At 36.4% G+C, this 27955-nt stretch overlaps 1 protein-coding gene across 1 annotated transcript in view; it reads right to left on the bottom strand.

The window, feature by feature from the left end:
* The window catches only part of N4BP2 (NEDD4 binding protein 2), a 71052-nt gene extending 43922 nt beyond the window's left edge, over positions 1-27130 (bottom strand). Inside the window, 6 exon segments of the mRNA XM_021101117.1 lie at positions 3254-3378; positions 6898-8020; positions 11904-12243; positions 13895-13977; positions 24568-24667; positions 27031-27130. Coding sequence (XP_020956776.1) covers positions 3254-3378; positions 6898-8020; positions 11904-12129 — 1474 coding nt within the window. The 5' untranslated portion in view covers positions 12130-12243; positions 13895-13977; positions 24568-24667; positions 27031-27130.

Raw genomic sequence — 27955 nt, 5'->3', positions numbered from 1 at the left:
GTCACATGAGATGGTAACATTAGGGCCAAATGGATGAAGTGTATAGATTTCCCATAAATCTAAAATTATTCCAAAATAGGAGTTCCCGTTGTGGCTCAGCAGTTACAAACCTGACTAGGATCCATGAGGATGTGGGTTCAATCCCTGGCCTTGTAAAGTGGGTTAAAGATCCAGCTTTGCTGTGAGCTGCCGTGTAGGTCACAGACACAGCTTGGATTCTGTGTTGCTGCGGCTGTGGTGTAGGCCAGCAGCTGCAGCCCCAATTCAACCCCTAGCCTGGGAACTTCCATATGCTGCAGGTGCAGCCTTAAAAAGACAAAAAATAAATAATAAAATAAAATAATTCCAAAATAAAGTTTTAAAAACAAACAAAATATAGACAAACACACATACACACAAAAAACCAAGATCTAATGATTTAAAATAAAGAAAAAATTATTATATACCATTATAAGCCATTGTGCAAGGGATTTTCTTATAAAACTGCCTTTTTTTCTCAAGGAATTAGACCATTTGGGAAAGTGATAATGAACCACAGTAAAAAAGCCTTACATAGAAATTATTTGAAAGTTTTAAAAGTTCTATGTACTCTCTTACAACTCAGTAATAAAAAGACAAATAATCTAATTTTAAAATGACAAAAGATTCGAATAGACAGCTGTCCAAAGGAGATAAACAAGTAGCCAACAGCACACAAAAAGGCATCAGGAAAACGCAAATCAAAACCACAACAAGATACCACTTCACAACCACCAGAATAGCTATAATCAAAAGGAGAGATGATAACCAGTGTTGGTAATGATGTAGAGAAGCTGAAACCCTCACAACTGCTATTGAGAATGTAAAATGGTGCAGTTGCTTTGGAAAATAGCTTGATAGTTCCTAAAAAGGTTAAAACACAGACAGATATGCTCATAGCAATATTATTCATAACAGCCAAAAAGTGGAAACAACCCAAATGTCCATCAACTAAATAAAATGTGACATACCCATACAAGGGAATGTTATTCTGCCATACAAAGGAATAAAGCACTGATACTTTCTACAACATGGATGAACCTTGAAAACATGCTAAGTGAAAGAAAGCAATTCACAAAAGACCACATATTAAAATGTCCAGAATAGACAAACCTATAGAAGTAGGACATTAAGTAGTGGCTGCCTGGGGCTGGGAGAGAGTGGCTGAGAAATGAGGAGGGACTGCTCACGGTATGGGGTCTTTTGGGGGTGATAAAAATGTTCTAAAATTGATTATAATGATGGCCTTATTATATTGAATACACTAAAAAGTATTTATCTATTCATATCTATTCAAAACTTCATATCTCCATGAAGCTTTTTTAAAAAAAGAGTTCTGCCAATTACCTTCATATTATGTTGCTACAGTAAGGGCAAGCTGAACTATAGTGCTAAGCACTTTTCATTCTCATGTAACCTTTGTAAGAATCCTGAGGGTTTGGTATTGTGAAGTCATGTTACAGATGAAGATATTGGGCCCTGGAGAGTATAAATAACTTACCTAAGATCACACAGCTAGTAACTGGCAAATCCAGGACTGCTCTTCACCACATCATACTGTCTTTTTTCTTTTTTTTGGCCACACCCTTAGCATGTGGAAGTTCCAAGACCAGGGATAGAATCCATGCAACAGCAGTGACAATGCCAGATCCTTAACCACTAGGCCACCAGGGAATGTGCTTCCTTTATTTTTAATCATGTTTTAGAATTTTCATACTTCTGAGTTTTCAATTTAATATTTAATTCAAGAAAGAATATGAACAATTTAGTAATGTCTAAAGATGACAACTCAAGAATAGACTTCAGGAGTTCCCGTCATGGTGCAGCGGAAACAAATCCAACTAGGAACCATGAGGTTGCAGGTTTGATCCCTGGCCTCACTCAGTGGGTTAAGGATCTGGTGTTGCCATGAGCTGTGGTGGAGGCCGCAGACGCAGCTTGGATCCTGCATTGCTGTGGCTGTGGTGTAGGCTGGCACACACCACTAAGGGTCTGATTCGACCCCTAGCCTGGGAACCTCCATATGGCGCAGATGTGGCCCTAAAAAGCCAAAAATGAAAATAAAAAAAAAAGGAACAGACTTCACCGTGTATTTATCATAAAAGAAAGGCTAAGTAAAATACTGTCTATAGGTCTTAGTAAGAACTTCCCATATAAAACTTAAACTAAAAAAAAACTAAAAAAAAAAAACTAAAAAAAAAAAATAAATAATAATAATAATAATAATAGGTGGGGGAAAAAACTGTAACTGCAATGTATACATCTAAGGATGACCTGACCCCCTTGCTGTACAGTGGGAAAATAATAAAAATAATAATAATAATAATAATAATAATAATAAATAAATAAAATGAAGGGTTTGTCTGCAAAAAAATAAAATAAAATAAAATAAAATAAAATAAAGCTCTTTTTAAAAAAAAAAAAAACTTAAACTATCCATTATGAAGTATTTCAGGATAAAAACATCTTCAGTGAATAGAGAGTTGCACTGATAAAGGTATTACCTATGATCTCCCTAAAGATTCAGTTTGAGGAGAATCATTTTTACTCTCATACTATCCTCTATAAAAATTAAGCCAATCTAGGGAAGACTAGTGATTAACAATGCAAATTCCATCTTAGGAATCAGGAACCAGAGCATGCCAAACAACTATAACCACCCTGAGCTATCTGGAGACCAACATAGAAAATCTGACTCACTTCCGACAAGATCTCCAGACTGGAGTTTCCATTGTGGCTCAGTGGTTAACAAACCCGACTAGCATCCATGAGGATACGGGTTAGATCCCTGCCCTCGCTCTGTGGGTTAAGGATCTGGCGTTGCCATGAGCTGTGGTATAGGTCCAAGACATGGCTCAGATCCTGAGTTGCTGTGGCTATGGTGTAGGCCAGCAGCTATAGCTTGGATGCAACTCGTAGCCTGGGAACCTCCATACGTCTGTGAGTGCGGCCCCAAAAAGACAAAAAAAAGATCTCCAGACTAAAAACTTCAACATGCCACACAATATTCTAAGTATTGTATAAAAATTAACTCGATCCTCATAACAACCCTATAAGACTACCTCTTTCACCTCTTATTATGTAACATGAATTGTTACAGTTATAATTTTATATATAGAATTAAAGTTAATTACAACTTTTTAAAAGCTGTATGTCCCTCAAAATACAAACACTAAGTGGATTTTTTTCTTTATATTGATCTTAATATTACCCAGCATCTGATGTGCATTCTTACCACGATTCTGGTTCCATTCATGGGCTTCTCCTAAGTACTTTACATCAAACTGGTACTGTCCATTTATGTAAAAATAATCATCAGTACTAAGAATGACTCCACTTGGATTATCTTCTTGCAAAGTCCTGTGAATAATAAAATTACTTTCATCAATTTTTCTTCTAAATTTTCTCTCCTAATTTTTGCAAGGTCATAATCCAAATTAAAAATTCAACTACTATTATTTAAAAGAATATTTTTTTTATTACTCAATGAATCTATTACATTTATAGTTGTACAATGATCATCACAATCCAGTTTTATAGGATTTCCATCCCACTAAAAGAGTATTTCAAACAAACAATATGATTCAAACAAATCATACTGGAAATTCTCTAAGAAGAAGTTTAACTCCCAAAAAAACTGACCTGAGGCAAGTCTACTTTGCTTTATGTAAATTATTACTTCAGAAACTTATTAAAAATATTATAAAGTCCTTTGTCCTTACTATAAAGTCCTTTTAATTATCAAGAAAACTTGCTAACTGAAAATGCTTCAGAACTCTTATCAGTCACAGGCATCTCCCTCATCTGGTCACCGAACTTCCCCACCCACTCTAAGTCCAAGGTCACACTGAGACGGGCAAGGCCCTGGAAATTCAAGACCTTCAATAATAGATGAGGCTTTTTGCATATCACTATAAATTTTGTGATTGCCGAAAACATTCAAAAATATAAAGTTATTTATTAATTTAATCTGTTAAATTATACAAAGATAGTTTTGTGGGAGTTTTCTGACATCTCTTTCCTGACCTCAGAATGGACCTTCATAGAACTGAGATACAGCAAAAACTGAGCAAATAAAATCCACAGAGACATAACAATGCTACCATATTAACCGTTTGTAAAACACCACCTTTTATCCTCTTCTAAAATATGTATAAATATTTCTAAGGCTAAAATACGCCTTTTGAACTTAATTTCTATTACTGTCCACTAAGTGTCAGGCGGTGTTTGAGGCACTGAGCATACATCGGTGAACAAAAAAGACAAGACGAACATTCTGGCACTCATGAAGCTTACGTGCTAGTGAATGCTCCTTAATCCCACTTTCTAAGACGCCTACGTTTATTCTCTCCTATCTCGAAGTTTTCCTCTCTCTGACATTTCACTTCCCCTTTTTCCCTTTCAACATATATTCCTCTCAGCTATCTTTTAACATTTTAACCACACTAAGGTTCCTTTTTCAATTATTACCTAACTTCTTTCCTTAACTGCTTTAATATTAATTTTTTTTAAGGTCTTAGGTAAGGTCTTCTACCTCCCCAGCGCAACAAAACTGTTTTTCAAGATATCCATTAATGACCTTCTTTCCGGAGTTCCCGTCATGGCACAGCAGAAAGGAATCAGACTAGGAACCATGAGGTTGTGGGTTCGATCCCTGGTCTCAACTCAGTGGGTTAAGGATCGGGTGTTGCCGTGAGCTGTGGTGTAGGTGGCAGACCCAGCCTGGATCCTGTGTTGCTGCAGCTATGGTGTAGGCTGGCAGCTACAGCTCCAATTCGACCCCCAGCCAGGAAACCTCCACATGCGGCAGGTGCAGCCCAAAAAGAAAAAAAAAAGACCTCTTTCCAATAAATCCAAAAGCCTTTTTTCATCTTTCATATTCCTTGGTCTGCACACTATGGCTCATTCTCTCTGAGAAAACTCAGCTTCTGTGTCTCTGTACTTCCCAGTTATTTCTCTCATTCAAAAATTACTACTAAGCTCCAACTTTGAGACAAGCACTTCTTTTTTGCTCCTCAATCACTAACTGTAGCTGCCTCTGGCTCTAAAGCATCTGAAACCTAGTTCTCCAAACCTATGTCATAGCTCTGTTACCTTTTAAGGTACTATCTTCCATTCCAACCTTTCACAAAATACAATATCATAACTGATTGTATTATCTGTAATATTAAATTAAAATGTTTCTTACTCTTGCAGTCACTAAATCAATGAGAAAGCCTGTGTCTACAGAAGAGTATACTTATAAGTATATGAGTAGAATACGTGGAAATTTATTGGAAGATAAATCCAGACTAAGAAAGCATTAAAACAAACAAACAAAAAAACAACCTGAAAATGAGCTTATCAAGGACATTCCAAGGTTGATATAAGACCAAATATACCAATGATCAAGTAGAAAAGATGCAGCTGAGAAGAGGGCAAAGAGTTAAAATTTGGAAGGAAAAGAAAAAAAAAAAAAAACTGGCAAATAAAAAATATTACGTAAGATCTAAATATTCTAGGGGTCACAAAGGTTTTCAAGGCATTAGCCCACTGTATCCCTCTTCGCCTAGCAAGGCAATAAAGCTCTTCTTTTCTCCTTCACCCAAAGCTCGGCCTCCAAAATTCAATTCGACATAGGTGCACAGAGGCTGTTTCGACAACATGAGTAGCTGATTTACTTCCCTCCAGGAAGTAAACTTTTTGGGGGTGGGGGGCTTCACCTGCAGCATATGGAAGTGCCCAGGCCAGGGATCAAACCTGTGCCACAACAGCAACCTAGGCAGCTGCAGTGACACTAGATCCTTAACCCACTGCACCAGAAGAGAACTTCTAGGAAATAAACTTTTAATATGAAGATACTGGTCTACAGAGACGGACCTCTATTTCATATACTATTTGCCAGTGTAGAAAAGTAAAGCAAAAGTTTTACAGGCTGAGGCTTCATCCTAAATTAGGATTGCCAACCATAACTGCACCCTAGAATTACCTGGAGAGCTTTATTAAAAAAAAAGCCCCAAGGCCAGCCTCCCAACCCAACCAGTCAACTAGGGGTCTCTGTGAGGGAGGGTATGGGCATTTAAAAAAAAACATTCCCCAGGTGATTTTAACATGCAGCTGAGGTTGAAAACATCTGTCTTAAAGGCTTTCTGCTTTCTTTAGTTTCTCACCCTACCCTCTTCTACTCTCTTCCCTTCTGGTTTCACAGATTAAAAAAAAAAAAAAAAAAAAATGATGTAAATATTCTGGAATTTAAAGAAGGAGGTGTAGGAGAAAGTTTGGAACCAGCAAACAAGTGCCACTGAAAACACAATGGAGCAGCCTCTAATTCTGACTCTAGTCAGGCATGCACAATGCACCTTAACTACAAAAGGGACACAGAACAATGAAGTAAAACAAGTAAGGATATTGCATTTTACAATAAATAAATCATTGAAAATTTAAAGTTCTGCAGTGGTTCATCCTATGTTCTCTTCCCTCAAATCATCCATTTCTAAAACCTTATTTAACAACATTCCAAATTTCTAACTATCTACAGAATTATCTTAAGACTGCCTCATATTCAAAATCAATTATGGCCCCTTTATTTCTATAACCAAAACTGAATTCATCTTTCTCCCATTCAAATTATTCTTTTCCACATGAACTTATTTCTGTTGATTTCGCAAGCTCACAATCTTGGAATCATCTTTAGTTTTTTCTGCTATCTCCCAAAATGATATTCAGAGATGAAAGAACTCAATAAAAGCTTCTAGAAAAAACAGTGCTAATACCTACAAAGTTAGGAAAAACTAGTAAACATCTCTATGAAGAAAAACATTTCACATACTCATGCTTTCTGTTATAAATGTGTAAATTCATGCACTGCACTCATTTTTTAAACCCAATCAAACCTCATACCTTGCCAAAAAAGATTTTCCTGATCCCGGAAGCCCTCTGAGAAGAACAAGAACTAGTCCAACATAAGATGATGTCTTCTTTCTTACAACCTGAGAAACTGGAGCTTCTTGTATTTGATAAGCACTTGATCCCTCCTTATTCCTCCATCCCTTTGTTGGGGAAGTGTGAGAGATAACTGGGGATGGAAATGTATAGTTGACAGGTCTCCAGTGTGCAGCTGTGGTTACAACGGGAGCTACAAAGCCATGGTTTCCTTGGAAGAGGTCAAAAGCAGGAATCATTGGATTCCACATTGGTGGAGGGGGAGGAGGAGGCAGCAATAGAGGGAGAGGGGTAAGTACTGGGCAGTAGTTCACATCCTTCCCCTTTGGTGGCAGTTCAGCAGGTTTGTGTGGCTGGAAAGTGAATTCTTCAGCAGGTACAAAAACATCAGAGACAGAAGTGGATTTCTGATCCCCACCTGTACCTAGTAAACCAAGCCCCGGGTTTTGCACAGTAAGGTTTAAAGGAGCCTGAAGTTCACTGGCATCCGAATCTACAGGGGCTTGAGAGAACTGGGTCTCAACACACTCAGATTCTAAAAGCTCTCTCTGAATTTGACTGCTACAATCCACCATAGTGTCATTTGCTACATTTAAAGAACTACTGAGAAGAGAATCTTCCGATGCCAGTGTGTTATCCTTTGTAAAACCTTTGGGCTCATCTGAAACTGAATGTGAAGTTAAGGAATCTGAACTTAATGTAGAGGCAGAACTCTCTAAATTTTCACTGTTCAAATCCGTATTTTGGGTAGAAAGAACAGGATTTGTACTACTTGAATCTGAATTTATAAACGCACTCGGGTCACTAAAACTATTAACATCTTGCAAAGGCAAAAACGAGTATACTTGGTCATCAGGAGAAGTATTCAATTTCTCAAACGCATTCTGTATTAAGGAATCTAAGTCTTCAGTTAGCTGCATGTCCAAAAATGAATCCATTTTTGAATCTTCACTCTCTTCTTTAGGAGGACACTTTTCCATTATTTCACATGCCGTTGCATTTACTTGGTTCTCAGAAGATGATTCTTCTATCTTAGCATCAGTGGCAGATAATTCTAATAGACAATCCATGGCATTTTCAACTGTACAACAAGAACAAAAACAAGAAAATATATCTATGTGCATTGAAAATAGTAAAATATAATTTAATTAAAATCCACATAAAATTATACTAGGTTTTGCATTGACTGAAATAGAAAAATTTATAAATAATCAAGTCATTTTTATTAATATTTTGCTAATACATCCATCTACATTAGTAAAAGCTTTCAATGATGAAGACATGCAATGTTACTTTCAGACAGTAATAAACTAGGCTAATAAACACCATCAAAAGATATTCTCTGATGAATTTATTGAATAAAAGTAAAAATATTGTAATTGTATATATTAGGGTTGTTTATAAAGATCCTAAAACCAGTTGATTTACTCAACAAATACTTACCTACTGCATGTCCTTTTAAGTATGAAGAATTTTAAGCACTCTCCTAGTAAATCTAATTTTATATAGTCCATGCTATGAATTTCACTTAATACCAAAAAAATGTGTATGAGCATGTACTATATATCAGACATGCTTTATATAAATATGAGTAAGACATAGTTTTTACTACACTCAAAGGATTTTGCAGTCTCATGGAGGCAATTACAGTTATTTACATCAGAAGGCAATTACACTATAATATCATATAGATTAAATAATGCACACTTTTAGTATTATATAAATGCCTTAGCAGCCTAAGGGTAAGGAGGGTAAGGAAAGATTTCACATTAGGTGATATGTGAGGTGGGAACCGAAGATTAAGAAGAAACTTGTCAGACACAGAAGAGAAAGGCAAAGCCAGTCTTGAAAACACCAAGCTTGTTTAAGGTGTTAAGAGAAGTTGGCTGGAATGCAAGTACACAGTATTGTGGATAAGAGGAGATAAAACTGGAAAGGAAGATCAAGTGACATATCATGGTAAGAAAGGGTCCTATGTCATGGTAAGAAACGTCAACTTATTTTCTAAGGGAACTTGAAGGGAAACTACTTGTCACAGCATTTGAGCTACTGAATCTTAAAATTATACTATGAGGTATAGTATTCCTAGAAAATAGATGAAGAAAATGAAGTTCAGAAAGTACATTAACTTAGCGCAAGTCACAGAGATAGTAAGTGACAGAGCCAGGACTGATGTGTCTGACTCCAATGGTGAGCTCTTTCCATTATTTAATCATTAAATACAAAATGATTACAATTGTTAAGGATCTGAAATTTGAGGCTTTGGGGAGGGGGTGTACCCACAGCATGTGGAAGTTCCTGGGCCAGGAAATGAACCTGTGCCACAGCAGCAATCTAAGCCACCACAATGACAACATTGAATCCCTAACCGACTGTGCCACAAGAGAACTCATGAAGCTTTATTTTTGTGTTTCATCTTGTTTTGTTTTAAGGAAGATATATTTGGAAATAGCACAGTGGATAACAGCTCTGGTTAGGAGTCAGAACGACATTTAAATCCCTACTTGCTGGCATTAATACTTTAAACGAGTTACTTAACTTTCCTAAGCCTTGATTTTCTCACTTGCAATGTGTGGATAATCAAAGTACCTACCTCATAGGGTTGTTGTGAGGATTAAATGAGATAATCCATGAAAAAGGGCTGTGCACAAGGACTGGCACCTAGTAAGCACCCAATTAATGTTCCCTTAAGAAGAAAAACAAAGAGGGGTTGGAAGGGGGCAAGCCTGGCAGAGAGACCAGTTAGAAGATTATAGCAATACCACAAAGCCTAGAAGCCTTAAACACGGAAAAAAGGAAAAAGAAAGAAAAAAAAAGCAAATGTATGAGGTATTTCTATGGAAGAAAATCTATGTGATAGAAAAACCGCAAAAGAAAAGATTGACCAAAAAAAGTAATGTGTATATAACGAAAAACGGTATTAAGTAAAAGATGAGTATCTCACAAAAGTTCTTAACAGTGTTGAAAAAAATTAAAACAACGAAAAACACATGAATGAACAATTCACATAATACAAGAGTAAACATAAAAAATGTTCAAAATTCCTCTTTATGTTAAAAAAAGTTAAGAAAAGGTAAATTTTCATTCCTAAAATCTTAAAATAATAACACTCAATGCTGAAAAGGCTGTGGTGAAACCACTATACTTATACAGGGCTGGTATTATTACAAATAGGCACACCTCTTTAGTAGGCAACTTAGCAGTATGTTCCCAAGTGTATACAGCCGAAAACTGTCCCTACCCTGTGATATAAGAAAATAAAACTTTGGGACTGAGAAAAAAAAAGCCAAAAGATAGAAAAATGTTATTTGTACCAAGAAGTTCTTTGCAATATTAATTATTCACGTAAAACTTAGTTATAATTAAATAAATTAGAGCACAACTCAGTGGAATATTAGAAAGCTATTTTTAAAAAGATTGCAGCCAACACTGAAAAAAAATGCTTATGTTAAGTTTAAAAAGCAGAACACACAATTTCATCAATGTTAATATTCAAACTACTCAAAACATCAGTATTTATGAACAAAGTGTAGAGAAGATCCTAGAAAACAGAATTTGTTTTGTTAGGATGTAGGGTAATATATTTTCTTTGTAATTCTTCATTGCTATGTTAGTGTATGTGCAACAAATAAATTTTAAGCATATCAAAATTAGGAAATAAATGTCAAAGTCACATATAAAATTGTAAACACTATCATTTCTGAGCATCATGTGGACTGCTGAAAACTGGTTTTCTGCATACATATCATAACAGGATAGATAAGATATACTCACATCACAGACCAGGTAATGCAAAAAAATAAAAATAAAAGCAAATTTATCACATTACCAAAACTCCCCAAACACAGAATAATTTAATCTTATACTATCATGGCTAATAGCAATACTAAACATCAATATTAAATTATAGTCATCCAGTCAAATTTGATAGTTTCCCCTCTGTCTGCAAACATACATCTACACAATTTAAGTCATTAATAACTTACTATGCTGAAGACTTTATCAAAAACAAAAAAACCTCAATCCTCACTGAAAAAGTCCTATGAGGTGCATATTATTATTTTTCTCACTAACAGGTAATAAAACTGAGACCCAGAGAGGTTAAGTGGCAGAGCCAGAAAACTAACTCTCAGTTTTCTTGACTCCAAAGCCAGTATTTTTGAAACCAATCTACTCTTTTTTTGTTTGTTTTTTTTTTGTTGTTGTTGTTGTTTTAGGGCCGCGCCTGCAGTATATGGAAGTTCCCAGGCTAGGGGTTGAATCGGAGCTACAGCTGCTGGCCTGCACTACAGCCACAGCAACTCGAAACGACTCTACTCTTAATTGGCTCTCATTTTCACAGTTACAATTACCTTTTCAGTCAAATATTTACTGAGATCCTATGATGATCATTTGCTATTTGAGAGGGTAGGTGGCTAGAGATGCAGCAGTAAAACCAAACAGTTTTTTAAATCCCTGTCATTATGGAGCTTATATTTCTAGGTCAAGTGTTCTCAACTGAGAATGATTTTGCCCCCCAGGGGACACAAGATATACAGAGGCATTTTTAACTGTCACACTGGGATGAGGGGGAGGAATATGCTACTGGCATTTAGTGGGTACACGCCAGAGACGTTGTTGAACATCCTACAATGCACAGGAAAGCTACTCACAACAGAATTATCCGGTCAAAACGTCAATAGTGCCAACCTGTTCTAGAGGGAAGATAAAAAGAAATAAAACAAAGAATATGATATCTTCATATATCTTACATCTAGAACTGTACATTTCTTAAAAGCAGAAACTATGCTTTATTCTTCTTCATATCCCTCATAATACCAAACTTAGTACTTTGCCCATAGCAGATACTCAAAAAATGATGAATAAAATAGAAATAAGGTATATTCTATATTACTACTGGTCACGGCATAGTACTTGAAATCTCCTTATAAGATGTAAAGGGTTCAAACTAAACTTTTTCTCACCTTTGAAATCACATTCAGAAAGCATCAAATACACTACATCAGGATCCAGATCAGAAAACATCTCTGAGATACTGGTGAAGAGTTCTTCCTGATCAACTTTTGTCTCATACATGGAAGGAAGAGTAGTGGTTGGCTCCTCATGACTAGCAACACTGGATACAACTTCCTTAGAGTTTGCAGTCTTCCGAAAAGGATTTCCCCCAAGATTTTTCCTTCTCCTTGGCATTCTGACTTCCACAACTAAAATGTTTCCCTTTTCTTATTTAAGATGTTTTATATTTAAGTCATACCTCAAAGAAAAGAGTGTTAAATATCTTGCACAATCCAGCAGTAATAGGACCTAAAATAGAAAGCAAGTTGAAACACTCAGACTATACAGTATATTTCTATGTCTAAAATTGGAATGATATCTTTATTTAACTTTAAGAAAATACCATCAACTCTGGTGGCAGCAAAGCCAAAAAGCAGTCAAACAATTTCTCTCTCCAAAATATTCAAGTTTTGCCAGGATTGAACATGTTAAAGATATTAACGAATGTAATATATTTTCAGAACAGTGAGCACACTGCTTTAATACAATTAAATCACTTGAAAAAAAACAGTATTCATAACAAAAAGGCCTACTGAACACCTATTTGGATGTCCAAAAGGCATCATAAAGTTAACATGTCCAAAACTGAGCTCCTGATCGCCTCTAGCACACCTGTTCTTCGTAGTCTTTCCCATCTTAACCCCTGCAACTCTATCCTTCCAATTGTTCAGGTCAAAAACCTTGGAATCATTCTTGACGCTACTCATTTCTCATCCCACTTGCAATCGCTAGGCCAATTTGTCAACTTAACCCTCAAATAATCCAGGATGTGATCATTCCTCACTCTCTCCACTGTTACCTGGATTAGTGTAACCAACCTCCCTGCTTTCACCTTTGCCCCTCAGTCTATTTAGCGCAACAACTAGAGTGACTTGGTTAAACCACAGGTCAGACCATGCCTCTCTCCTGCTAAACTATCCACTAGTTTCCCCTCTCACACAAGGTAAAAGCCAGAGCCCTTAAAAAGGCCTATAACCCAGACAGTTGTCACTTTGGTGCTGTCACCGCTAATCCCCTTTCCCTCACTCATGTCACTCCAGCCATATTTCACCTCCTTGTTCTTCTCATACCAGCCATGCTCCCATCTTGAAATCTTTACATTTGGTCCCTTCTACCTGAACTATTGTTCTCCCAGGTATCTATAAGATTTATTTCTTCACTACCTTTCTATCATAACCCAACTGTTATCTTCTCAGGAAGTCAGTCACCCAACATCACTCATTCCTCTTTCCTTACTTGAATTTTCTCCATAAGACTCATCTTCTAACATAGTATATGTCTTACCCATTTGTTTTATTCATTGTATTTACTACCCACATTCTGGTGGAGTGTAAGCTCCACTAGGGCAGAGACAAATTGATCTGGAGAACTCTTAACAATCTACTTGCTTTCTCTGCTTGGATCTATCTAATAAACAAGTCAAATGGAAAATATTCAACACCAAATGTCTGATATTTTCTCTAAAACGTGCTCTAACCATTTGGTCTGTCTACTGTAATCTTTCACCTATATTCCTATCTCCTAAATGGTCTCCCTGCTTCCACCCTTGTCCCCTACAGTCTATTTTCAGCACACCAGCGAGAATGATCTACATACAAGATAAGTCAAAATGGATCAGGGTCTGCTTTAAATCCTTAAGTAGCTCTCCATGTCACTCAGAGTAAAAGCTACAGTTCTTACTATGGCCCACCTCCCTGCTGGCCTCTGATATACTTGTCCTCAAAATATGTGCATTGCTAACCCTCTCACGCCTTCAGATCTTTGTTAAGTGTCATATTCAATGATTTTTTCCCTTGATTACCCAATTTAAAATCATATCCCCCACTTTTTCTGCCCCAATCTCCCTTTCCTGCTAACTACCCATTGTCTTTAACATCTTCTAACATACTATAAAATTTACCTTTTAATTAAATTTATTGTGTCATATATCTCTCCATCTTCCAGAACTGCAATGTCAATATGGCAGCCATCAGCCACATGTGCCTATTTAAATTTAAATTAATTAAAATTAAATAAAATTACATTTTGTATATTAATATCAGATAAAGTAGAGTTCAGAGCAAAAAAAAAAACCCCACCAGAGACAGAGAAGGACATTATAATTCATAAAGGATCAGTCTACCAAGAAGATGTAATAACCCTAAATGTATATGCACCAAACAACAGAGCCACTAAATAAGTGAAGCAAAAACTGATGAAACTGAAAGGAGAGACAAGTCCACAAGTACAGTCAGAAACTTCAATGTCCCTTCTCAAAAAATGATAGAGTAAGGAGAGAGAAAATCAACAAGGACACAGAAAAACTCAATACCAACATCCATTAAGGATCTAATCAACATTTACAGAACATCCCACTCAACAACAGCAGAATACATATTCTTTTCAAGTACCACAGAACATACACCAAAACAGACCATATCCTAGGCTATAAAACAAACCTTAACAAACTTTAAAGAACTGAAATCATACCAAGCATGTTCCCTGACCACATTGAGATCAAATGAGAAATCAGTAACAAAAACATAATAAGAAAATCTCCAAATATCACAATAGGATATAAGCAATATTCTAAATAATCCATGGGTCAAGAGGAAGTCTCAAGGAAAATTTTAAAACACACAGAAAAGAATGAAAATGAAAATATACCATATCAAAATTTGTAGGACACAAATAAAGCAGCAATGGCAGATATTTATAGCAAATTTATAACTAAATGCATACATTAGAAAAGAGGAAAAGTCTCAAATCAATAATCTAAGCTCCTATCAAAAGAAACTAAAAAAAAAAACAAGAGCAAAATAAACCCTAAGCCAATAGAAGGGAAGGAATAACAAAAATCAGAGCAAAAATGAATAAAACTGAAAACAGAGAAAAAATGGATAATAATCAGTGAAACAAATTGATGTTGGTTGAAAACATCAATAAAATTATCAAGCCTCTAGCAAGGCTGACAAAGAAAAAAGAAGAAACAAATTACTAATATCAGGAATGAAAAAAGGGTTATCACTACAGTCCCTGCAGACATCAAAAGACTAATAATAATACCATGAACAAATATACATGCAAAAGTTTGACATCTTATATGACATAAACTGATTTCTCAAAATCCGCAAATTATCACAACTCACCCAAAAGAAAATAGATAAAAGTCCTATGATTTTTAATGAAATTTAATTCAAAGTTTTCAAATTCCCCCATAAAAAATAAATTCCAGGCCAAATACCTTCAATGGAGAAGTCCACCAAACATTTTTAAGAAAAATTAACTAGTTCTATATAATCTCTTCCAAAAATAGAAGGGGGAACACTTCCTAATTCATTTTATTAAGCTAGTGTTGTTATCTTCTTACCAAAATCAAAGCCAAAATCAGACAGAAACCTACTAGCCAATATCCCTAGTAATACAGACATAAAAATCCCTAATAAAATATTACAAATAGAATTCAGCAATTTAGGAGTTCCTGTCGTGGCGCAGTGGTTAACGAATCCGACTAGGAACCATGAGGTTGCGGGTTCGGTCCCTGCCCTTGCTCATTGGGTTAAAGATCCGGCGTTGCCGTGAGCTGTGGTGTAGGTTGCAGACGCGGCTCGGATCCTGCGTTGCTGTGGCTCTGGTGTAGGCTGGCAGCTACAGCTTCGATTAGACCCCTAGCCTGGGAACCTCCATATGCCGCGGGAGCGGCCCAAGAAATAGCAACAACAACAAAAGACAAAAAAAAAAAAAAAAAAAAAAAAAAAAAAAAAAAAAAAAAAAAAAAAAAAAAAAAAAAAAAAAAAAAAAAAAGAATTCAGCAATTTATTTAAAAAGAATTATACACTATGATTAAGTGAGGTTTATTCCAGCAATGAAAGGTTGGTTCAATATTCAAAAATCAGTAAAAACCCACCATATTAACAGGCTAATGAAGAAAAATTACAATCATATCAGTGAATGAAGGAAAAAAAAATGACAAAATTCAATACCCATTAATGATAAAAACTACCAGAAAAATAGAAATATAAGAGAACTTCTTCAATTTGATTAAGAGCATCTATAAAAACCCTACAGATAGCATTTTATTTAATAGTAAAATACTATGTTTTCCTCCTAAGACTGAAAACAAAGCAAGGATGTCACTCTCATCACTCTTAATAAACATAATGCTGGAAGTTCTAACCTGGGAAGTAAAGCAAGATAAGGAAATAAAAGACACACTGATTCAAAAGAAAAAAGAAGGGAGTTCCCGTCGTGGCGCAGTGGTTAACAATCCGACTAGGAACCATGAGGTTGCGGGTTCGATCCCTGCCCTTGCTCAGTGGGTTAAGGATCCGGCGTTGCCGTGAGCTGTGGTGTAGGTTGCAGACGCGGCTCGGATCCCGCGTTGCTGTGGCTCTGGCGTAGGCCGGTGGCTACAGCTCCAATTCAACCCCTAGCCTGGGAACCTCCATATGCCGTGGGAGCGGCCCAAGAAATAGCAACAACAACAAAAGACAAAAAAAAAAAAGAAAAAAAAAAAAAGAAAAAAGAATAGTCCTTATTTGTAGATAACATAGTTGTCTATGTTAAAAGCCCCAAGGAAATGACAAAATTCCAACATATAAATTCAGCAAAGTGCAGGATACAAGATAAACACACAGAACCAACTGTATTTATACACTCTGCCAGTGAATATGTGGACACTGTAATTAAAAATACAATATGATTTACAAATGTTCAAAAAAATGAAATATTCTGGTATAAATATATCAAACTATATACAGGACTTACAAACTGAAAATACAAAATAACGATGAAAAATATCAAAGATGCAAATGAATGGAAAGACAGTATATATTCATGGGCTTTTGGACTCAACAGAGTCAACTCTGGACTCAGCAGAGTAAATATGTCAATTCCCCCCAAACTGATATACTGATTTAACACAATTCCTATTAAAACCCCAGCAAGATTATTTGTGGATATGCACAAGATTATTCTTAAATCTAATGGAGGGAGAAAGGAAATAGAATAGCTAAAACAATTTTGAAAGAAAATAGAGAGGAATCAGTCAACTCAATTTTAAGACTTGTTATAAAGCTACATTGATGAATTCCATATGGTATCAGTGAAGAGACATACAGTTCTGACAAAAGATTACAGACCTAGAAGAGAAAACCCAAAAATAGACCAACATGAATATGCCCAACTGATCCCTTTTTTTTTCTTTTTTTTTTTAGAGCCGTACCTGCAGTATATGGAAGTCCCCAAGGTAGGGGCTGAATTGGAGCTACAGATGCTGGTCTATGCCACAGCCACAGCAATGCCAGATCCAAGCCAAATCTGCAACCTCTAACACAGCTCACAGCAACACTGGATCCCTAATCCACTAAGCAAGGCCAGGGATCAAAACCCGCATCCTTGTGGATACTAGTCACATGGGAATTCCCCCAGCTGACTTCTGACAAAAGTCAGAAAGCAATTCAATGGAGAAAATACAGTCTTTTCAACAAGTGTAACTGGAATAAGGAGACATCCACAGATAAAAAAATAAACCTTGACCTAAGTCTCACACTTTAAAAGAAAACAAAAAAAACCTTCAAAATTGATCAAGGACTTAAATCCATAAAACCATAAAACTTTTGGGAAAAAAAAAAAAAAGAAGAAAATCTTCAGGCTCTAGCACTAGGCAAAACCACCAAAGCTATGATTCATAAAATGAAAAACTGATAAATTGTACTTCATCAAATTTAAAACTTTTGCTCTGTTATGAAGAACCTTGTTAAGAGGATGAAAAGACAAGCTTAGAGACTGAGAGAAAATATTTGCATGCTATGTATCTGATGAAGACTAGTATCTAAAATATATAAAGAACTTTATCAAAACTCAACAGTATATCCTGCTGTATAGCAGTGGCAACTATGTCTAGTCACTTATGATGGAGAATTATAATGGGAGAAAGAGAATGTATGTGTGTGTGTGTGTGTGTGTGTGTGTGTGTGTGTGTGTGTGTGTGTGTGTGTGTGAGACTGGGTCACCTTGCTGTACAGTAGGAAATTGACAGAACACTGTAAACCAGGTATGATGGAAAAAATAAAAATCATTATGTAAAAAAAACTCAACAGTAAAAACAAAACCAAATAACTAGAAAATGGGCAGCCAACAATAACAAAATACACCAAAAGGATGTACAGATGACAAATAGGCACCTAAGATATTCAACATCATTAGCCATTAAGTAAATGCAATTTAAAACTACAATAAGGGAGTTCCATGGTGACCTAGCAGTTAAGAACTCAGCAAGCTGGCATTGTCACTTCTGTGGCTTGGATTACTGCTGTGGCTAGGATTTGGCCCCTGGCCTGGGAAATTGCACATGCCTTAAGTGCGGCCAAAAATAAATAAATAAATAAACCATAAACTACAAGATTTACTTACACATCTATCAAGTGGGCTAACATAAAATCTAATGATACCACCAAATCCTAGGAAGGATGCAGAGAAACTGGAAGGCTCATAAGCTGCTGATAGGAATGTAAAATGGTAAAGCCACTCTAGACAAAAGTCAGACAGTTTCTTAAACTAAACCTACACCTACCATACAATTAAGCATCTCTAAGAAATGAAAAGTTATGTTCACTCAAAAACCTATACACAGGAGATCCCGTCGTGGCGCAGTGGTTAACGAATCCGACTAGGAACCATGAGGTTGCAGGTTCGATCCCTGCCCTTGCTCAGTGGGTTAACGATCCGGCGTTGCCGTGAGCTGTGGTGTAGGTTGCAGATGCGGCTCGGATCCCGCGTTGCTGTGGCTCTGGCGTAGGCTGGTGGCTACAGCTCCGATTCAACCCCTAGCCTGGGAACCTCCATATGCCGCGGGAGCGGCCCAAGAAATAGCAACAATAACAACAACAACAACAACAAAAACAAAAAAAAAAACAAAAAAAAAAAAACAAAAAAAAAAAACCTATACACGAATGTCTATAGCTGCTTTATTCATTATAACCAAAAACTAGAAAACAATTCAGATATCCTTCAATAGGTAAAGAGTTGAACAAACTACGATAGTTCCATTCCATGAAAAGCAATAAAAAGAAACTTACTATTGATACAGAAGACCTGGATGAAATTCCAGAGAATTACACTGAGTGAAAAAAGTCAATCCCCAAAAGCTATGCATTGAATGATCCCATTTAATATTCCTGAAATAAAAAAATTATAGAGGAGTTCCTGTCATGGCACAGTGGAAACGAATCCGATAGGAACATGAGGTTTCAGGTTCGACCCCTGGCCTCACTCAGTGGGTTGGGGATCCAGCGTTGCTGTGAGCTGTGGTGTAGGTCACAGATGAGGCTCAGATCCAGCACTGCTGCGGCTGGGTATAGGCCGGCAGCAACAGCTCCAATTAGACCCCTAGCCTGGGAAGCTCCATATGCAGCAAGTGTGGCCCTCAAAAGATAAAAGACAAAAAAAAATTTTAATTTTTAAAAATTAAAAAAATATTTAAAATTAAATTAAAAAATTATAGAGAGAACAGATTAGGAGTTGCCAACGGATAAAGAGGAACAGTGAGTGTGGCTATAAAAAGGCTAACTTGAAAGATCCTTGTGATGAAAATATTCTGTACCTTGCTTGACTGTATTAATGTCAACATCCTGGTTGTGATACCATACTACAGTTTTGCAAACATGTTTCTTTACAACCGCATGTAAATCTACAATCTCAAAAGTTTAATTCTGGAAAAAGCATGTAAAATTTAAAATTCATTCCTCAGTCAACTAGTCACATTTTAAGTGCTCAACAGATACATGTGGTTAAATTTTGCACAAACAGTGAATTTTTTCATAAATGCAATAAGTTCTATTGGACAGGACCAGTCTAGAATGAATAGAAGTTCCATGAAGCAAGTGACTATCCCATTTTAAGAAGTTAAGAAGCTTTATATACAAAAAAGTACAAATTGAAGGTCATAAAGAAAAAGAAACACTAACACATCTTGCTGCATTTAAATGTAAAATACCTGTATATCAAAGAAAAATTTAGGGGAGAAGTTCCTTTTGTTCCTTAGCAGGTTAAGAACCCAACTAGTCTCCATAAGGATGAAGGTTCAATCCCTGGATTTTTGCTCAGTGGGTTAAGGATCTGGCGTTGCTGCAAGCTGCAGTGTAGGTCACAAATGCAGCTTTGATCTGGTGTTGCTATGGCTGTGGTGTAGGATGGCAGCTGCAACTCCAATTTGACCCCTAGCCTGGGAATTTCCATATGCCACAGGTGTGGCCATAAAGAGAAAAAAAAAAAAATTTAGGGTAAAACAGGTATAACATATAGCAACTGTTTTTAACTTTTTTCCTTCCATTCTTTCTTAAACAGAAATTTGAATCCACCAGTTCTACCACTACACTAAAATTGCTCCTATCTAAATCACTTCTCACCTACATGTCAATGATAAAAGTCAAAGATAAATGGTCTAATCCACAGGAAATATACAGCAATTCTAAGTTTGCATTTAACCAATAAAACCCTTCTCTCTGTCAACTCTTAGCACAAAGCTCCCACCCCAGGCCACCAACAAACACAGAGAAGGAGGAAGAAAATGGAGAGAAAAAACAGTAAGGACACATAAGATCTGAGCCATGTAATAAGTATAACTTGACTTAGTATCTATATAACACTGGACCCAATAACCACAGAATACACTTTATTTTCAAGTACACATGGAATTATACTAGAAATCAGTAGCAAAAATATAATTAGAAAACCCAATTTGAAAATTTAAAAAAAAAATCTATACAAAGAGCTCATTGCATTAAAATTAATTTTAAGTTATTAATATTAATTAGAAAATATTTTAACAAAATAAAACTATTACATATCCATACTTGTAAAACACAATTAAAGGCATGCATAGAAAGTATACAAATACACATGTTAGAAAAAGAAGAAAAGCTTTAAAAAATGATCTAAGCATCCAACAATTGGGAAAGAAAAATCAAATATAAAGAAATTAGAAAGGAAGTAAAGAGAAAATAGAAAATAACTACGCAATAAGAAGGATCAACAAAGTCATTAATTTTCATTAAGACCATTCAATAGGGAAAAACAGTTTTTTCAACCAGTGGTGCTAGGACAACTTGGATATCCACATGCAAAAGAAATAAGCTGGACCCCTATCTCACACCATCTACAAAAATTAATTCAAAATGGATTGAAGAAGTTCCCATTGTGGTGCAGCAGAAACGAATCCTACTAGGAACCATGAGGTTGCAGGTTCAATCCCTGGCCTTGCTCAGTGGGTTAAGGATCTGGTGTTGCCATGAGTTGTGGTGTAGGTTGCAGACACGGTTTGGCTCCTGCGTTGCTATGGCTGTGGCGTAGGCCTGCAGCTGTAGCTCCGATTTGACCCCAGCCTGGGAACCTCCATATGCTGCAAATGTGGCCCTAAAAAGACCAAAAAAAATGGATCGAAGACCTAAATGTAAGAGCTAAAACTGTAAAAGTCTTAGAAGAAAACATAGGCATATTATCTTTGTGACCTTGGTTTAGGCAATAGGGTTTCTTAGGACACCAAAAGTGTAAGCGACAAAAGAGAAAAAAAAGAAAAAGAGATAAATTCATTAAGATTAAAAAGAAAAATACTTCGAGGGACACCATCAAGAAAGTGAAAAGACAACCCAAAGAATGGGAGAAAATACTTCATATTTAATAAAGGACTTGTACCTAGAATTATAAAGAACTCTTACAGCTCAAAATTACAGACAAGTAACCCTCAAATTTTAAAATGGGCATAGGATCCAAATTGACATTTCTTCAAAAGAAAATATACAAATGCCAATAAGCACATGGTCAGCATTAGTCATCAGGGAAATGCAAGTTAAATCCACAATGAGATACCATTAGGATGGCCATAGTCAAAAAGAGGGACAATAACAGGTGTTGGTGAGGATGTAGAGAGGTGGGAAGCCCCACACGATGCTGATGGAAATTGAAAATGATGCAGCCACTTTGGAAAACAGTCTGGCAGTTCCTCAGAAGGTTAAAACAAAAAGTTACCATATGATCTGAATATACATTGAACTCAGAACAGGCAAGATCTGCTGAATGATTAGACATGAGGTGTGAGGAAAAGAGGCAAAAATGACTTTTTTTTTTTTCCGGCCTCAGCAACTGGAAATTGCTATTGCTGAGGTTGAGAGGATAGCAGTCTGAAATGCACAAACACCCCCCACCACTGGATATCAAATCTTCTTGACTTACTCCTTATAAGACTTTACTCATGGCACTTTTGTAGTAAGGCTTTCTCTAACCAACCAGCATAAAATTATGTGTACACACAGAGTTCTCTTCATCTCCCCCTTCACTAATTTTTGGCTACAAAGCAATTATCACTCTATAATTTAGGTGTCTATTTTGTTTAATGTCTCTATACCCTGACATTGAAAAGTAAACTCTTTGAAAACAAATTTTTTTGTCAGTTCTGTTCACTCCTGGGCTGCCATTACTAATCTAAGCAATAATAAGTACCAAAATTAAATACTAATACTAAAACAATGTCTACCACATAATAAGCGCTCAATAAATTTCTGCTGGCTAAATAAAGGATTAAAGCAGGGAAAAAGAACCAAGAAGAAGAAGAAAGCAGTTAAGTACAGAATTCTAAAAGAAACAGAAATAGTCAGTAAATATCTAACCCCATTAATAAAACCAAATTAAAGGACAAAGAATTAAAACATTGTTAATATTGCCTGTTAAGTAAAAAGTAATTTTTAATGATATTACCCAGTGTTGACAAAGCTATAGTAAAACAAAAATTCTCATATATTATGATGAGCATAAACTGGTACAACCTTTCTGAAAAGCAAAATGGCACACACAACATACCAAGAAACTTTAGGTTACTTATGTTTTTTGACACACGATTCTACTTCTAGGAATACATCATAAAAAGAAAAATCAGAGGATTTACATAAGTATTTATATAGAGATGTTCAAAATACCCTAACTTTTTACAATGAAAATTTGAAAACAACTAAATACTTGATGAGAAAGGAATGATAAAATAATTTCTGGTGATGGTAAATATAATGTATTAAATACTTAACATATGCCAGCCAGAAAGTTAAGATCATGATTTTACTTAATTCTTAAAACCATAAGTAATGTTACGCCTATTTTGCAAATAACAGAACTAAGGACTAGAAAAAGTAAGTATGAGGCTCAAGGTTCTTAAGTGGCAAAACTGTGATCTGCACCAGGTTTGTTAGGCTCCACTAAATATAAATCCCTATAGATTCAAAGGATGAAATTTTATACAGCTGTTAAAGATTATATTTTGGATAATATTTAACTGTAGTTCTTTTTTAAACTGTTAACACTAACAAAACTAAATATAATTTTTACAGACACCTAAATGGAACCAGACTATATTAGACTGGAAAGGAAATCCTGGGTAATGGTAACTTTAACTATTACTCTTTTTTCTTTCTTTTTTTCTTTTTTTTTTTTTTTTTTTTTTTTTGCTTTTTAGGCCCGCACCCGAAGCATATGGAAGTTCCCAGGTCAAATCAGAGCTGCAACTGCCGGTCTATGCTATAGTCACAGCAACTCCAGATCCCAGCTGTGTCTGTGACCCTATACCACAGCTCACCACAAAGCCTGATCCTTAATCCACTAAGCAAAGCCAGGGATGGAAGCTGCATCCTCATGATACTAGTTGGGTTTATAACCCGCTGAGCCACAACAGGAACTCCCACTATTGCTTTTTTTAAATACTTTTTGATATACTACTTTTATAGTTTCCAAATAACCTATAATATATACTTTTTTTTAAGGGGAGAAAACAATCACTACTACCAATTAAAGCTGAATCTTGGACTTCCTTATATACTTCCTCCAGCTTGCAACCCTTTTTTCCACTCTGTCTACCTATATGGAAAAAGATCTAAACATACAGGCAGTTTAAGTATCCAACCAGTATTTAGTACAGGGAAGAAACTCTTTTTTTCTTTTTTTTTCTTTTTTTTTTTTTTGTCTTTTTGCCATTTCTTGGGCCGCTCCCACAGCATATGGAGGTTCCCAGGCTAGGGGTCCAGTCGGAGCTATAGCCCCCAGACTACGCCAGAGCCACAGCAATGTGGGATCCGAGCCTCGTCTGCAACCTACACCATAGCTCTCGGCAACACCGGATCCTTAACCCACTGAGCAAGGCCAGGGACCGAACCCACAACCTCATGGTTCCTAGTCAGATTTGTTAACCACTGCGCCACAACGGGAACTCCAGGAAAGAAACATATACAGCTGACACTACGTCACAGCTGCTTTGTATATCCAGTGTATTTCAATCCCAGTTATTTCTCTTAAGCTATATTCACATTTAACTTTTTTCCCCCTTTTTCAGCCACACCTGCAGCATATGAAAGTTCCTGGCCCAGGGACTGAATCCAAGCTGCATCTTCGACCTATGCCACAGCTGCAGCAATGCTGGATCCTTATCCCAGTGCACCACAGTGGGAACTCTTCACATTTAACTTTTATCACCTGATCTTACATATCTTCCTCTTTCTATAAAGAGGGCTTTACTGATACTAGTTTAAACAAGGTTGTGTAGCTTTACATACATACCTGACCTAAATATTCTAAAAGGATATGGGAAATAAGGATGGGTAAGAAAGTTTGACATATTATGGAGAAATATGAAAGGACTGGTTCTCAAATGAAGAACCTAAAAACAAATAATACAATTTGTTATTAATAATGACCATGAATATATAAATTTCATATACACACTTTCCAATCTCTTCTACCTCTATTATTTAATTTTAACCTGAGAGAACCTAACCAATACATACTTGCTCACAGATTATCATCGAAATATTTCAGCATGGTAAGCAGAGGACTTATCAAGTCTCGTTGTTTGTTTGCTTTTTAACAGATAAGGATACATGTTCTTTTAACCATTAAAAAAAATTGAGGGTGAACACGAAATCGATAAATAGTAATGAAAGTGAACATGAACTCCAACAGGGGTATGGCAATGGTCAGCACTGCCATTAAAGTGGATAAATAAATACCACTTAGAGAAAAAAACCTACCTACTGAAAACTACATCATCAACACAATCCTAACACTTAAAAAATTTCCTACATCATTTTATTAATGAATCTGTTTATGCATATATTATAGGGACTAGTAATTTTAAATAACTCACCTTTATGGAAAAATATCCAGAAAATAATAAATTTCTATAAACAATCAAGAGAGATAATTCTATTTAATATTTAAAGCAGGCCTAAGAAAACTGATACTAAGAATCACATATATAAATAATATTTTAGCTATCTAAAACCATCAAAAAAGGAACAAAAACAAAAGGCATGCCTCCATGAGGAATATACAGGAAAGTCAGAAGACTCAAACATGGCACAATCCCAGACAAGCTCAGAAAACATCTCTCTCAGAAACAACTGCTACCAAGAACCAATACATTCAGTCCTTAAAAATAAGTCCCTTACAAGATGATTTTTTTTTTTTTTTTTTTTGGCTCCACCCTGGCATGTGGAAGTTCCCTAGCCAAAGGTCAAACTCTGCCACAACAGCAACTGGAGCCACTGCAGTGACAACACCAGATCCTTAACCCAGCTGCACAAGGGAACTCCTAAGATGATTTAAGGTGTACTGTTGTGATAAGCAAGAAAGGTAGATACTTTCTCATCAAGACAAAGACAAATCTCATCAAGGTACCAAAGGGTGTGTCATTAAAAGAAGAATTTACAGAAAATGTAACCAAATTAAGATAACCAATAATCTTAAAATGTATATGTCATAAGAACTATTATAAGTAATAATTTAAGACATCCCAGCTACTGACAAAATACGGTTAAATAAATAAGGGCAAAAAACAAACAAACAAACAACAACAACAACAACAACAACAAAAAAATCATTGTTTGGAATACTATGCAGCTATGAAAAATGAAGGTAGAATCTAAAAACCAGGAAAATCTGTGTGACATTCTTAAAAGGAAAGGCAAGATGCTGAATGATGTATAGCTTTGAGCTAAAGAATGGCAGGAAGATGTATTTCTCTACAATTCTTCAACATTTTCTATAATCCTCATTACTTACTACCAGATGAGTCTTGTTTAGCTCTTTTAGTATCTCATATTGTTGGTTTTACTGACATGTTTTCATCTGTATGTGTTTATTTCCTCTATTAGCCATGTTCCATCCAATCTAGCCTTTAGTCAGTCTCATACTTAAAATAGGTGCACAAAAATTATTTGTAGCAGGCTAAAATATGTAAAATATGAAGAAGTGGCACTTTAGAAACAAAGACACCAAACACACATTAAGTGGGAAAACCACAATACAGTTCTTTAGACTTCTTAGGTCAACACATTTTATGCAACCTCAAGCTCTTGGAGAAATCCTGGTAACAAAATATGTGATTATATTTTCCTTCTTATGAGAGATTTTTTTTAATGACTCAAGTATGTAAACAAAAGCTTAAGAGAGTTCCCTTTGTGGCTCAACTAGCATCCATGAGGACTCAAGTTCGACCCCTGGCTTTGCTCAGTGGGTTAAGGATCCGGCATTGCCATGAGCTGCGGTGTAGGTCATAGACGCAGCTTGGATCTGGCATTGCTGTGGCTATGGTATAGGCCAGCAGATGCGGCTTTGATTCAACACCTAGCCTGGGAACTTCCACATGTCGGAGGTGCAGCCCTAAAAAGCAACAAATAAAGAAACAAATTAAAAAAAGCTTGAGGAGTTCCCCTCGTGGCGCAGTGGTTAACGAATCTGACTAGGAACCATGAGGTTGCGGGTTCGATCCCTGGCCTTGCTCAGTGGGTTAAGGATCTGGCATTGCCGTGAGCTGTGGTGTAGGTTGCAGACACGGCTCAGATCCCCCGTTGCTGTGGCTCTGGCATAGGCCGGTGGCTACAGATCCAATTAGACCCCTAGCCTGGGAACCTCCACATGCCGTGGGAGCAGCCCTAGAAAAGAGAAAAAAAAAAAAAAAAAAAAAAAGCTTGAAAACTTATGTGTAAAATATACATATTCCATGACTTTAATAATACTTACCATCTGTCTGGCATTGATGCTATCAGTGTGCTTATTAAGGCCACGGTTGACACCTGCAAACTCTACAGCTCTTCCTATTATCCAACATAATGTCTTCTTACTATTAAAAAATATATAAGTGATGTATTATATACATACTTAACAAAAGCAAGTTCATATCAAACCATAATCCTAAACAAAATCAAAGTCCAAAATACATACAATATTTATAAGTATATATCATATCCCAAAGAGAGAGCTACAAAATAAAGAAAAAAGACAGACCTTATTCATCACCATTGGAAGTGACTATTACACCCTGGAAATGATTATATACAAAGGGAAGAACTAAGCATTTACTCTGCTTTTTAAGTAGAATGTTATTTCAAGGTAACAAAACAGACCTAATTGATGAGGGAAACCTCTTTTTTTTTTTTTTTTTTTTTCCCGCTTTTTTGCCTTTTCTTGAGCCGCTCCAAGGCATATGGAGGTTCCCAGGCCAGGGTTCTAATTGGAGCTGTAGCCACCGGCCTACACCAGAGCCACAGCAACTCGGGATCCGAGCCACGTCTGCAACCCACACCACAGCTCACGGGGCAACGCCAGATGCTTAACCCACTGAGCAAGGCCAGGGATCGAACCCGCAACCTCATGGTTCCTAGTCGGATTCTTTAACCACTGCACCACAACGGGAACTCCCGGAAACCTCTTCTTTACTGAAGACAACCATGTAATAGAAGTTCCTGTTGTGGCTCAGCAGTAATGAAGGATGTGGGTTCAATCCCTGGCCCTACTGAGTGGGTTAAGGATCCAGCATTGCCATAAACTGTGATGTAGCTCGCAGACACAGCTTGGATCCTGCGTTGCTGTGGCTGTGGCACAAGCCAGCAGCTGCAGCTCCAATTTGACCCCTAGCCTGAGAATTTCCATATGCAGCAGGTTCAGC

Source organism: Sus scrofa, chromosome 8 (assembly GCF_000003025.6).
Source record: "Sus scrofa isolate TJ Tabasco breed Duroc chromosome 8, Sscrofa11.1, whole genome shotgun sequence".
NCBI classification, from domain to species: Eukaryota; Metazoa; Chordata; class Mammalia; order Artiodactyla; family Suidae; genus Sus; species Sus scrofa.
Note: the sequence above shows the minus strand (reverse complement) of the source record. Positions and strands in the feature narration are given on the sequence as shown.